This window comes from Cryphonectria parasitica (assembly GCF_011745365.1).
Source record: "Cryphonectria parasitica EP155 unplaced genomic scaffold M406scaffold_4, whole genome shotgun sequence".
Taxonomy (NCBI): Eukaryota; Fungi; Ascomycota; class Sordariomycetes; order Diaporthales; family Cryphonectriaceae; genus Cryphonectria; species Cryphonectria parasitica.
The window spans coordinates 209,691-223,579 of record NW_024468912.1 but is presented as its reverse complement, the minus strand read 5'-3'; the positions used below and the strand labels follow the sequence as shown (position 1 = coordinate 223,579).

The window sequence follows — 13,889 nt, the reverse complement described above, 5'->3', positions numbered from 1 at the left end:
TTTTTTTTTCGCCAGATCTGACCAAGGTCGAATCGACGAACCCTGCTCGTATCTTCAATCTGAACATATCAATCTATGGCCATGTATCAAGCTTTATTTTATTGAATCAAGTTCCAGATCTACCGCTTAATTGAATACATCCATAGCCCACCTATCATTTTTCAGCCCCTCGAACCACTCCTTGGCGCTGTCCCAACTGATGTCCTGGCCTTCTTTCTTGGCAGCATCAACGTAGATGTTGATGAACATGTTCTTCACGCCTTCGCCCACTGCTCGACCACCGCAAATGTACAATTTTGCGCCCTTTTCCCATAGACACATTACTTGTTGCCTTTCCTTCCACAATCGGTCTTGAACATGCCTACAACCGTCGCTCTCCTCCGCCCTCCGACTGTAGGCTCTGTGCACCGAAGACACCGCACCGCTAGCTTCCCATGCGTCGAATTCTGCACGATACAGGTCATCCTTAGTGGCGTCACGACAGCCAAAGAACAGAACTGCCGGTGCCAATGTCTTCTCTTTCCCAGCTTTCTGAAGTGCAGCTCGCTCCTCGATGAAGCCTCGAAAGGGGGCGATGCCAGTACCAGCTGCCACCATGATGATGGGCATACTTCTGTCATTCTCTTTAGGCAAGTGGAAAGCCGCATGAGATGGACGGACTGTGACGTGCATCATATCGCCCTCTTGTAGGCTGGACAAGTAGCTAGTAGCGACGCCCACATGTCCTGTGGGCTCATCCAGAACCGAGTAGGTCAGGACAGCGTGGTCTCCCTTGGACAGAGGGGAGGAGCTAATGCTGTACTGCCTTACCCGCATTGGAGGGAGCATCCGCAAAAATGACGAGAGTGATAGATGAACATTGGTGTTTGTCTCAAGGAGATCGAGGACAGAGATGCGCTTGGCCACAACCTTGGAGGTGTAGCAATCATCTGTCGCGAGGGCTTGGATGTTAGCCTTTGTGCACTCATCTCGTGCAAAGTCCGCAAGGGTGAGAATATTGCGTTTCGTTGCAGGTTGCGATAACTCCACATAGGAACCAAAAACCTCGGCAGCCGGCACTGCCACGTCGCCTGGTAGCGGCGTGAGTGTATTCGCTGAGATTTTCAAGTGAGCATCCCAAGGCAATCGAAAATGCCGCAACACTCGGTAGACATTCTCCCTCGGGTTGACAGGAAGAACGGCAAGATAATCTCCTGCTCGGTATGCTGTGTCCAGAGGCAATTGAATCACCATGTTTCTCTTCTTCACTGATGCATTATCAGCAGTCAGGACACTAGTGGCCACCACGCTTGCTTCTCTGACATCTTGATAGTGCAAAATCGACTTTCGCGGGCTCGAAACCTCAACTGCCAACGTCGGTTCTTCCGGCACAGCAGCGCCATACTTGGCTATCATGGCAGGCCAGAAGACATCGTCCTCCCAGGTCTCGAAGTCGGTGAACATGGTGCCGCCTGCGACATCAGAGAGGCCGAGTGGCGCGATCCTGCATGCGCCGAGTTTCTCCATGGCAGCATCTACTAATTTGGGAACGCGATGAAATGTAGACGCCCAGTCGCGATGACCACAGCCGAAGACGGCGTACGAGACATTTGTAAGATCTCCATCTTCCGTAGTCTCGAGCCATCCCACGAAACGTGCTGCATTATCTGGTGGCTGCCCTTCGTACGAAGCCGTGATGATAACCACTGGCTCGTTAGGAGGAAGTTTTCCAGTGGCGCTGTCAGCAATGTCCACGACTCTGGCGTGAAACCCGCGCGAAAAGGCATTGGCAGCAAGTGTCTCCGCGATGGACTGGCAAGTTCCACTGTTTGAACCGTAGTAGATACTCATATGGGTGGCCTTTTCTGTGATATTTGTCGTCCGGGGAAGCCCATCCTTGAGCGCCGCTGACTTTGAATCCAAGGGCGCAGCCGTCCCCGCCAAGTTCCGCTCAAGCTGGGTGGCCGTCAATCCATTGCGAAGAGCAGCACGGATTTGAAGACCATCCGGCTTAACTGTCAATGTCTGTTTGAGAGAAAGCGAGTAGTTCGGATCGTCGAGAGTGAAGTTGAAGTTCTGCAATAGCATGGCTACAACTAGCGTGGCTTCCTGCCATGCAAACGGCCTGCCAATGCAGGCACGGGCACCATTTCCGAATGGTTTCCAGCAGTTGGGGAACTCCTTGTTCAGGTGGTCGAAGTTTTCGTCGAACATCCTGTCAGGATTGAATTCCATAGCGTCCTCGCCGTACACCTTGGGGTCAAGATGAGACCGTGTAAGGAGCAGGAGGATCAGCTCTTTGGCCGGAATATGGTATCGACCACCGACGATCTCATCCTTCTTAGCTGCAACGTTAAAAACGGGGATAGTTGGGTTAAGACGCAGAGCTTCTCGTAAAACCTAATGGTCTTGTTAGAGTCTGTATGAACACGAACACTCGGGTTTAATCGTAACTAACCGCTGATATATATGATAACTTGGATAAGTGCTCGAACTTGATCGGACCCTGGCCACAGACGCTGTCGACTTCTTCTTGCGCTTTTTGGTATGCCTTGGGGTTGGTGATAAGATGATAGAACGTGAACGAAAGCAGTCCTGATGTGGTTTCATGTCCTGCAATCAGGAATGTGATGAGGTTGTCAAGGATGCTCTGATCGCTCACTCTCTGGCCAGTCTTGGAGTCGACGCCGTTCAGCATTACAGAGAGTAGATCTTTGCGCGTATCGAGGCCTCCTTCGCTTCTGCGCGCCTGAAGAACCTCATCAGCTGTCTTCCTGAGAACCTCAATATCACTAAAGAACTTTCGGTCCTTTCTCTTGTAAAACATCGAAGGTAGCGGCATCCGTGAAGCTCGATTGCCTGTCTCGACAAGGAAGTCGCACATAGCCTTGATGAAGGGATGCAGATTCTCCTTGTAAAAGCTGTTGAAACGGAAATCCATGGAACACAGCGCGATTGTGTCGAGCGTCAATCTGGTAAAATCCTCGGTGACTGTGATTGGGTTGTCTTTCCCGTGTCTTGCCCATTTCAAGGCTAGCTGACTAGCAATGTCAAACATTCCGTCAAACCAGACTGGAAGAGACGAGGGTCCAAAAGCTGGCATGAGAACTCGGTGTGCAATGCCCCAGTTGGGTTCCTCCGTTTGAGCCTACAGGATGTATGAGCTGGATTCTCCTCTGTCTCTCGGGCTCGCGGGCTTACAGTTAGAAGTCCATCATGCACTCCGTGTCTCATTTCCTGTAAATGTGAATACATGTATTGTCAGAGAGATCCATGGTTGTAATCGTAAATCTTTCCGACGAACACGTACCCTCAAGCCCTGTATGGTTTTGGGAAAGCGTTTCTCGTCGCAAAGCTCATTCACAAGGTCATGGCTTGAGGCGATCAAGATCGTTTGACCAGGTAAACGCATACGATACAGTTCGCCTTCCGCATTCGTGGAACGTCAGTGTATGTCCCACCAAATTAACGCGTTGCATTTGTGGGAACTTGCCATGTTTCTCCGCCAATTCACACAAAGATCTTAGGGGCAATTGGAAGTCGAGATCTAGCAAGTTGCCCAGGATGGGCCAGCCGGGTGGCTCAGGAATGGGAATTGTGTTTGTCATAATCACAGACTATGCATCTAGGAAGAGGATGGAGATCAAGCGATTGTGTTGACCTGATGATGCGGAGGCATCCCTTCGTTTAAACAAGTGTTTCCTTCCTTCCAAAGCCTTTGGAATCATGAGAAGGATCGTGTTATTCATTACAATCTTGAATCGAGAAAATCTATACACGGCTATCCAGCAAGGGCTTAGAATCAAGTCATTCGGCCATATTCATCGTGGTTCGAGGCAGATGGTTCGATATCAGTCGACCAATTACAACCCTAGAACTACTCGCCGGTCTCAAGTTACTGAGTATTGATGTAAAATCTGTCCGTCTCGACCATCTCGTTCATACACTGGCAGTCAATTGCTAATTCCACTGACGTGGACGGCCGTGGCGCTTGTCAAAATTCCCGAAGAGGAAGAGAGATCTTACGACGAGGTCCGTTGAGCCAATCGGTAATTTTCGGCTACTCCGGCGGCACACACGTTGTTCTCAACTGCAACTTTGAGCAAGAGATTCACGGTCGGATCGTGCCACTTCCCCGAATACCTGTTCGAGTACAGCAAGAACTTGAGCAGCAACACTGTCATAAATAGGCACAACGCCGCAATGATGAGAAGCACATGGGGAACTACGAACATCGGTAGGAGCCTGGGGGATGGTGCCTTACCACATCTTACGCATTGTAACATTCCTCCCCCCTTTCATTCGCCAATCAACTATTAGTGTAGCTGTATGAATTTCCCGTGAAGAATTTGGAATTAAGTTTTTAAGGGCATGAAAGGTCATTGTTACCCTTCAAGCCACGGAGCAATGCTGTAACTCGAGCTGGGGTATAGCACGACATGCGTGATTTATAGCAAGAGTCCCACAAAAAGGCTGCATACCTTCCCTGCTTTCTATGCAGCCCTGTAGATCATAAGCGATTGCCACCATCAAAGCCTACTAACAAACCCCCTATCTAGAGCTGCATAAAGGATCGGGAAAGTCACGCACCATTATGCTTGTGGGAAAATACATATTGCTAGATTGACACAGACTCATCTCCCACCTCCTTACTTGAGCGGAGTAATCCTTCAGGAATCTGTAGGAAGCAAAACGGAGCCTAATTTCTCAAAACAAATACACAAGAGCTGAAAATCGGGCTTGACTCGGGTCAACGGCATCGCTGTTTTAACTGGAGCATCTTGGCCACATCGTGAGATCTTGTGGCGCATGCGAGGCTGCCGAGCCATCGGAATCCAGTAGCCTGAGATATCGTCAGACAAGGGATGAATCATTGGTTATTTCCCGATACACTTACGACGTTGTCAAATCAACATATATATACACGTACATCACAAATGCAGTCTTTTCTTGTGGATCTTTCCTCACGCTTATCTGATCGTACCCTGTCTTTATCGGCGTTTCGCTTCAGTCAGCGATTTTTGTTGACCATGGCAGTCTTTACTAGATCCCTCCTTACTTCTTTATTCCTCGGCCTGGTCTCTGCAGATGCTTCCTGTAGGGTCATACCAGGCGATCCCGACTGGCCTTCGACCTCGACATGGCAAAGCCTCAACGAAACAGTGGGCGGCCGTCTTATTGCGACTGTTCCACTCCCTTCTGTGTGTCATGCAAATTACCTTGGCACGCTTGTTATGAATGACACTTACTCGACATCTGAGTGTGCAGCAGTGCAGGCGGAATGGCTGCAGGACATAGTTTTGTACGTTTCTCTGCCCCTGCAATCTATTTTCGTCATCCATTGTTCTTGACGCGTCGCTTACATGCATTTTGTGCCAGCATCGAACACCCAGCTGAGGTCATGAACCCCTACTTCCAGAATCAAAGCTGCGATCCTTTCACCTCTAAGTCCGTGACATGCGAGCTGGGCAACTACGTCAGCTATTCGATCAACGTCACTGGCGTGGACGACGTGGTAGCGGGTCTCAATTTCGCAAAAGAGAACAACGTCCGGTTGGTGATCAAAAACACCGGTCATGAGTATGCATCCTTCACAATGAAACTGCCTGACTAGCAATGGGCGTTAGCTAACTAGGAACCTAGCTTCACTGGCAAGTCCACTGGCAAGGGTGGCCTCGCCCTGTGGACACACTACTTGAATACGACCGACATCATCGAATCGTACACCAACGGCAACTATACCGGGCCTGCCGTCAAGCTCGGTGCTGGTGTGGTTGGAGCATATGTCTATCCGGCGGTCGCTGCCGCTGGCTATCGAGTGCTTGGAGGGGAGTGCCAGACAGTCGGGCTTGCCGGTGGTTATACCTCAGGAGGTGGCCATTCCCTTCTAAACGGTCTCTATGGAATGGCTGCAGATGCAGTTCTTGAGTGGGAGGTCGTCACTGTCGATGGCGAGCATCTCATCGCAACGCCTTTTAACAATACTGACCTGTACTGGGCCCTCACCGGTGGCGGCGCCGGAACTTTTGGCGTTGTACTCAGCATGACTACCAAGATATTCGAGGATGGCCCCATTGGCAGTGGATCCTTGAGCTTCAATTCGACCGAAGAGAATTTCTGGGAAGCCATCGAGGACTTGTGGGCATGGTTGCCACAATTCGTCGACGCTGGTCCCAACACTTTCGACTTCGCAATCAGCACTGAAGGGTTTTCAACCATTGCCCTCACTATTCCAGATAAGAACGAAACGGAGGTCGCCCAAGTCATGCAACCTTACTTCGACGCTCTCAACGCCAGAAATGTTAGCTACGATTTCACGCCAATTTATGCGTCCAACTACCTCGATTATTACAATGAGTGGTTCGGTATCGGAATCACCGAGGCTGGCCCTGCAAACATCCAACTTGCCTCGCGTCTGATCCCGCGTGCGGGAGTGCTCGATGCCACTCAGAATAAGGAAATTGTGGCAGCCATGAAGGCTTACACCGATGCTGAGTACTGGATCGTTGGCTGTCATGCCCTCAACGTCGCGGACAGTGAGCATTACGACAATGCTGTCCTTCCCCAGTGGCGCAGTTCCGTGGCTACCTGCAACATCGCGAGCCAATGGGAATGGGATGTGGAGTGGTCCGAGATGCAGGCTCGAAAGACTTTGATGGCCAACACTTTGATGCCGGGTCTCGAGAACGCCACGTTGGGCGCCGGAACGTATCTGAACGAAGTCGATGCGCAGTGGAAGGGTGGACCCACGGGCTGGAAGAACGAACTCTACGGTGTCAACTACGACCGCCTGCTCGACATCAAGAACCAGTACGACCCTGACCATCTTCTCTATGCTTGGCTTGCTGTGGGTAGCGAGTATTGGACTGTGGATGGTAGCGGTCGCCTTTGCAGCGCTGATTAACAGAAGAAAGAGGCTCAAGTCGAACCAGCTGCCGTCATATCTCTTGCTTTTTATAATAACAAACCGAAAGAGTTAGGGGAAAAGACAATATTCTCCGTTCACTGTATATATTATCTATTATAGCATGTATAGCAAGTCATCTATCCCTCAACACAATCTCACTGCTGAAATATTCATAATACATAGAACAAGATGCGATTTTTTTTTTCTTCCTCATAACCTTTTTGCTTTTCTAGATTCGGCCATTTTCCATTCATAATATCAGCTTCATCACCACATCAATTGCATTCATCCAGAAGTGGAGTCAGGTGAGTCGGAAAGCGCTCACACCCCAAAAGCCACACCATTCAGAGCATCTTAATACCGACATACTCGCCCCCTTCCTTTGTCATCAGGTGATAACGTGCCTTTCTGACTAGTAGTTTCACTCCAACCCCTGTCTCCCCCCTGCCTTTGCCCTTACCTTCACACTATTCTTCCCATCTGAAGTTTGACGAATAGTTCTACTGCTGAGCGTGATGCACCGCTGAGTACTTAAACCGGAATGGGGGACTAGTGAGCGTGATACATGTAACAGAGTGCCGAGAATCAATCTGGTAATTAATCTTGCAGGTAACCATCTCATGTTCGGTAACGCTTCAAATAATTCTTGCGTAACAGAATACTTGAACAATTGACTCTCGGCTTTCCAAGAACGGAATGCAAGATACTTCACTTATGTACCCGCACATAAGCGCCGTCAGTAAGCGCATTTAGCGACGCATGCGAATAAGCACGCCCCTTTACGTCACGTTTGCGGGGTTCTCCATGAAAGCCTAATTAAGAACTTACTGCATCACATCCTAAATGGCATGTAACACGTACCACACCTCATTCTTTTACTATCCCCTTATCGCAAGTCAAGCGACGAACGGGCGCCTAGCTGAGGAAAGATATTGACCATGTCTCTGCAATTGACACGGACCGATTTTAATCCAACATTTCAAGATGTACTCATCGCCAAATCCATTCTCCGCGGGTTGAGGCTTCCTGTCTTTCCTCACCAACTGCCGGAGGAGCTCGCACTCTTGATCTTGTCTTTCGCAGCCTACCAGACCCGCATCACGGACCGTCGCGTGGAGGTTCTACAATATGAGGCTAATGATTTCTGGGAGCCCGGGCCGATAGCCTCAGTTGCGGGTCTCTACCTGACGACACAACCGCTACCCGCGGCTTGCCACCACGTTTCGTGGATCACCATTCAAATGCGTGCGGCTGATCAGGGCTGGGCCAGCTTTGGGGGGGACGGAACATATGAAAACAGCCACACATGGTTCGAAGTCAGCATACTACATCCCGTGGCCGACCACACGGCCGAGGTTGTAGTAGAAGAGCCCCTCGAGTTGGCGCTAGCGCATACATTCCGCAGCCCGACAGATGCGAGACAAGAACTCCGTGAGCGAGGTTGGGCGATTGTTGAGCGAGATGGAAGGTCAAGTTGGAAAGTGCACCATAATAGTAAGTGAATTCGAGCTGCGATGGCCTTATCGCATCCAGCATGGGCTTGAAAGCTTCGGTACTCACATTGAGCATATGCATTGATCCCGCCATATTTTGTCATGTGCGACTGGCTAACTAAGAACTCGTTCTTTCAGTTACTGCTCGTCGCGAATGGCATGATTATCGCGTCGACTGGAGGGCCGGAATACATATCCAGACTCAAGAGCCAATGGCTGCTGGCAGTGGGGAAGGTTTTCTGGACGCCTTGGGACCAGGAGCTAGAGTTGCTCTTTGGGCTAGAGCAGAAGTGAGTCCCTGTCGTAGTTTGAAATCTCGACTGTGCAACTAATTTACTTGCAGCAACAAGCCTGGAGAGTGAAAGTGGCTGAGGCGGTTATAGAAATGGGTGTGGAATATTACTAATTGCATTCGGAAAAAAGAGCGCATTGATGGTTGCAAGCCGGTCGCACGCATATGATTATGCATTTTGAACATCTGGCCCCTTTATTGCGAAAGCAACTTGTTGGATATCCTAGGCTGTCCATTAATTCTTCCCTTGGGTATTGCCTCGTGTGTGCAGACATGTGCTATGGAGTCACGATGTGCTGCGCATGCATGTTGCCTCAATTGACAAGAATAACAACGAGGACCGTGGGGACTAGTCTGAAGAGCTAGATATATACGGCCGGATACATTTCGTAATGTAGCTACCAAATACGAGTATGTGATGGAACTATTGTCATGGACCTAATAATCACCATGCAGGCTCATTGCTAGTGGTTTGTGGACTTTCTATACTCAGTAACTCATGAACGCCCAACTTCGGCCATGGAAACTGCAGAGATTGCCGCGACATTGCTGATACACGACTTTCCTGGCCACTGAACGCACAGCTGTGCTCATTATACAGTGCTGATGTTTTTCGAGAGGTCAAAGTGGCGGAATTTATGTGGTAGTGAAGGCCCCCCCCCCTGTTTTACTTCTTCTTCTTCTTCTTCTTTTTTTCTCTATCGCGTCCTTCTATATATGTGCTGCATTGTTCGAGCAGAACCACGCCTCACAACTCACAACATCAATCTCAATGTGTTGATAGAAAGGTTACCGCATTGAAAGGAAGGAATCAGAGGCCTGTGAAATACGTTCACGTTGTAACTTCATATAAAGCTTATCCCGGTCCAAAATTTTGATCCAGACAGAACGCTACATACCCTCGATGTGAATACTCGAGAAGGTATCGCCCATACTCTGGATCTTCATCCTCAAGATATCCTTCTGGACCTTATCGATGCGGTCAAATGAGAAGAGGAGTCGGGCGAGGAAAATGAAGTCGTCGACAGTCTGGCCGCTGCCGGGGTGGGTGGCATCTGGGACCAGGGCTAGTACATCAGCGATGGTGTTTGTGATCTCGAAGAGCTTCTGCAGGATGCCGGTGCCATGCATGCCAATGGAGGTGATTGGGTCGAGCTGGGTGACGAGTGACCGAAGCTGAGCGCCGAGCCGGCGGGCGGGAAAGACCAGAGACATGGCCTCATGTGACGAGGCGGGCGGCACGCTCGAGAGCAGGCACCTAGACATGCCAAGCTGCCAGACCAGCACCCGCTGCCACATGCGCGTCACAAACAGGTCTGCACGCTGCAGCTCCGTCAAACCGCACGCCTCGCCCGCGTGGTCGGTGGCGGCGTCTGTCTCGTCATCGTCCAGCTGGGTATGCTTGCGCTCGATGTACTGTGCGGCCATCGGGGGCCGCTCACCTTCAGGGAGGTCCTGGCTCGTCCAGTACGAGAGGAACTCGTCGTCCAGTATGGTGAAGAGGCGGATAATACGGGTGAAGCCCACGTGGATGTGAGCCGGGATGGTCGGATCGGCATAGGGCAATCCCGTGCGCAGGGGCGGCATAGTCGACGGGTAGCCGCTGACGACGGTAAGGAAGCGCTCGTGCACAAAGGCCTCCCAATACATACGCTGGAGGCGCGCTAGCTCTGGCCGAGCGACCTCGCCGCCGGGAGAGGAGGGAGACGTGGGCGCTGCATTGAGCTCTGGTTTGAGTCTGTCGATGCGGAGCAGGTGGATGCACGATATGGCTTCTTGTAGGAGCAGGGATGCCCGTTCGTGTTGCTTGCAGGCCATGGCGCACATTTCGAGGAAGACGCAGGTCATGATACGGCGTACAGAGGTCGTGGGCGCGGAGCTGATTCCAATAGGGGGTTCTTCGTGCATCGCTGCGAGGCTGCGGGCACCTAGGTCCTGCATGCGAGCCGAGACGTCGCCATGCAGCGTCCATGACACCTCAGTCAGGTTGACGGTGACGGCAGCAAAGGCGTACACGAAGGCGGCATGTGTCCGATCTTCACGCATAAGGTGGATGGACTCAAGGATCTCGGCACTTGTCATGATGGGGTTGACAGGATATGCGAACCTCTCGTAGGACGGGATGAGGCCCGTGAAGTAGACCTCATCCAATGGAAGGGAAGAAAATGGGAGGGCCAGTGGAGGAGCAGCAGAAGCAGCAGGCGGGGTCGCACTCACGCCGACCCTTCCTGGAGACTGTGCTTGGATTTCTTCCCCCCCTAGTTCTCTGCCTCCCCCACCTCCTCCTGCAGGCACAAATATTTCATCGAGACTCGCGATGGCGACGGGGCGAGTCGCCTTTTCTTGCTGCTGCTGGCTGGACCTCAGCTGCGAGATCAGGCGCCCGCGTACACGCCGGCCATGCCTCTCGGTGGGGGTTGAGTATGCGCAAGCGACATTGAGGTGATCACACTGCGCGCAAGGCTGCTGGCCGTTGCACTTGACTTTGCGTAGCCGACATGCTGTGCAGGCTCGAGAGGCCCTCTTCTCCATGCATAATTTGACTTGTCAATATGGATTGTTGTGGTGGGTTTGTAAGCGGTGGGAGCAGAGATGAGTGGCGCAAGGAAGAAACAGTCTCAGATTGGGGTGGAAAAGATGACTGCATGTGCGCTTGCAGTGGGAGGTTGGATGGATGTGGGTTGGGTGGGAAACTGCATTGGCGGGGACCAAATATGCACTACCAGCAGCGTGGGGCAGCAGCGCGGGGCAGTAGCGCCTTCCAGCTGGAAGAAACGAGACACTAGAGTGCAAGATGAAGAAAGGACGAGACACTATGGGTAAGACAGGAAGGAGCACTCAACAGGGTCTACAATCAAAGTTTGCAGCAAGTTTTCTCAAAGTCAGTTCGCATTCGAGGACGTGGTCTCAACAAGATCATCAAAAAAAAAGTTTTACCATTGATTTGCGGGAGGTGCGCATGTGGCGACGTTATCTAGACACATTACTGAACATTTGCTACTTATCATGCTCCATTCTGGCGGCTGCGCGATATCGCACAAGCGTTCACTGTCGCTCGAGGTTAAAATCAGGTCCAGAGACTCGGATTTTTTGCTACAAGTAAGGGGCCTGGAAGTGTTCTGATGCCTCGCCCTCAACATTGCTGTTTCCCCTTTTTTTTCTATACGCTAACTTCACTGCTCTTACGACGCCCCGGCTTTAAAAGACATACAACATAAGATTACACCCGCAGTCTCAACTCTCTGTCTCTTGCGTGGTCTTGATTTTATTGGGTCAGAACTTGTCCTCATCCGCCGTGCAATCCTCCACGTGTGTCATGACCGCCCTTTTTTTCGACGCCGCGATATGATCCAGGTCGCTCACAAAGCTGGCCACCTCAGTGCTATGGAACTTGCGCGCCGAGACATGCTGCTCAAACAGGATGTCTAGCTCGGCGATGGTGCGGTCCTTGGGCTCGGGCAGGCGGAAAAAGGTCCAGACGGCACAAAGCAGACACGAGCCGGCCCAGAAAAATGCCGACTTGGCTCCCCAGTTCCAGGCGGTAGGATTCAGCATTCGCGGGGTAATGATGTTGGTCGCGATGCCGACAATGTTGTAAATGTTGCGCGCCAGGACCACCGACTTAGTCCGCAGGCGGGTCGACGTCAGCTCCGCCACGAGCGAGTAACACACAGGGCCGACGGTGCAGTCGTAGGTAAAAGTGTAGACCAGGAGCAAGCTCCCAATAGCCCATTGGGCGGCTACGTTGCTGCGGCCAGCGAAGGACGTGCAGCCGATGGCGAAGAGAAGAATACACATGGTGATCTGCCCGCCCAGATACAGGCTGCGCCGGCCAAAGCGCTGCATTAGGAACCACGACGAGACGGTTCCGACAGCGCCCACAGCATACTGCACGAGTGACATGTTGAAGGAATTTGTCACGGCCATGCCGGCTTGCTCGTAGAAGTAGGTCGAGTAGCCCATGAAAGTGGAGCCGCACAGAGTCTGGATGGCCCAAACGATGCACACAATTTCCGTCCGACGACGCGTAACGGAGCCGCGGAAGAGGTCCTTGTAGGTCACACCCTCCATGGCGGTACGCTCAATCTCGTTGGTGTGAATCATCATAGACACGGTCTCGTCAAGGCTGAACTTGTGATGAGTGGTGGTGGTCGCGGTTGCGTCGCTGCTGTGGCTCGTCAGCCGCGCCAGAGAAGCTTTGGCCTCCTGGATCCGGCCCTTGCGCACCAACCACCAAGGGGATTCGGGAGCCATGGTGATGAGCGGGACGGGCCACATCCACTGCAGGGCCCAAGGGATGCGGTAGCTCCACTCATCAGTGCGATCCAGCATAGCGCGCAGCACACCAGAAGCAACGAATTGGCCCATAACCCAGCACAGGTTGACGTAGGTGGTCAGATAGGCACGGAGGTGGGTTGGACAGACCTCGGCGGCGTAGGTGGTGGTCAGGGTTTGGAAGACACCCCACGGGATGCCCATGAGGATCTCACCGATCAGAAGTTGGACAAGGCTCTGGGAGAAGAAGATGATGAAGATAAAACCGATAGCCAGCACGAGGGAGCCGATCATGGTCTTGCGATAGCCGATGCGCTCCGCAATGATGCCATTGAGGAACAAACCCATGATCTCGCCGACAAGGGCGCCGTTCCCAAGTCCGGACTGCCAGGCGGCGGTAAGCTCGTAGGTGCCATCCGGCTGCAGGTTGCCGAACCGCTTGTTGAAGGTATCATATGCGAAAAACTGGCTGAGAAGAACCACATCGTAGCCCTCCATAACGACGGCAGTCGACAGCAGGATAGACCAGCCGACAGCCTTGGGATACAGATGAAGCGCGTTCCACAGGCCCATCTCACGCTCTGCCTGCGTAGCCGCAGCCGCCTCACGTACGAGGTTCTCAACATCCGTATTTTGAACTTTCATGTTCCTAATGGCATCTTGGTCCTGATGGACGCGAGCTGGCTCGTCCTTGACAGGCGACATGATGGGAAGAGATTTGAATAGGTCCAGTGCTTAGCAGGCAACTGGGGAAAGGAGAAGTGAGAAAGAAAAGAAAAAGAGAAAGGCTAGTCCCAAAGATTCTGGTACGAGGGGAAGAGGTGGGGGAAGAGAGGGAAGAAGTAGGGGTATTGAGGCACGATGTGAGGCCAGAATGGTGGCCCGAGAGCGTGTAGAAAGAAAGCAGACAGTGATGAGCCTTTCGAAAGACAAGATTGGCAAG

At 51.9% G+C, this 13,889-nt stretch overlaps 5 protein-coding genes across 5 annotated transcripts; 2 read left to right on the top strand and 3 right to left on the bottom strand.

Moving 5' to 3' along the window:
* Positions 1-80: 80 nt before the first annotated feature.
* Positions 81-3,587, bottom strand: M406DRAFT_345802 (putative bifunctional P-450:NADPH-P450 reductase; the record flags this gene model as incomplete). The annotated part of the gene is made up of 5 exons (XM_040922121.1): positions 81-2,379; positions 2,438-3,127; positions 3,181-3,216; positions 3,290-3,405; positions 3,473-3,587. 5 exons carry the CDS (start codon positions 3,585-3,587, stop codon positions 127-129), a joined length of 3,210 nt encoding a protein of 1,069 aa, XP_040776269.1. The 3' UTR covers positions 81-126.
* Positions 3,588-5,009: 1,422 nt separating this feature from the next.
* Positions 5,010-6,883, top strand: M406DRAFT_338794 (putative FAD-dependent isoamyl alcohol oxidase; the record flags this gene model as incomplete). The annotated part of the gene is made up of 3 exons (XM_040921387.1): positions 5,010-5,281; positions 5,359-5,559; positions 5,623-6,883. 3 exons carry the CDS (start codon positions 5,010-5,012, stop codon positions 6,881-6,883), a joined length of 1,734 nt encoding a protein of 577 aa, XP_040776268.1.
* An 887-nt stretch (positions 6,884-7,770) lies between these two features.
* On the top strand, positions 7,771-9,093 carry M406DRAFT_355861 (uncharacterized protein). The gene is made up of 3 exons (XM_040923282.1): positions 7,771-8,380; positions 8,518-8,669; positions 8,723-9,093. Exons 1-3 carry the CDS (start codon positions 7,825-7,827, stop codon positions 8,783-8,785), a joined length of 771 nt encoding a protein of 256 aa, XP_040776267.1. The 5' UTR covers positions 7,771-7,824; the 3' UTR covers positions 8,786-9,093.
* Positions 9,094-9,562: 469 nt separating this feature from the next.
* Positions 9,563-11,203, bottom strand: M406DRAFT_37932 (uncharacterized protein; the record flags this gene model as incomplete). The annotated part of the gene is made up of 2 exons (XM_040924040.1): positions 9,563-10,895; positions 11,034-11,203. The coding sequence occupies 2 exons, from the start codon at positions 11,201-11,203 to the stop codon at positions 9,563-9,565; spliced, it is 1,503 nt and encodes a 500-aa protein (XP_040776266.1).
* A 741-nt stretch (positions 11,204-11,944) lies between these two features.
* M406DRAFT_338791 (putative maltose permease) lies at positions 11,945-13,519 on the bottom strand (the record flags this gene model as incomplete). The annotated part of the gene is made up of 2 exons (XM_040921386.1): positions 11,945-11,974; positions 12,035-13,519. 2 exons carry the CDS (start codon positions 13,517-13,519, stop codon positions 11,945-11,947), a joined length of 1,515 nt encoding a protein of 504 aa, XP_040776265.1.
* Positions 13,520-13,889: the final 370 nt, after the last annotated feature.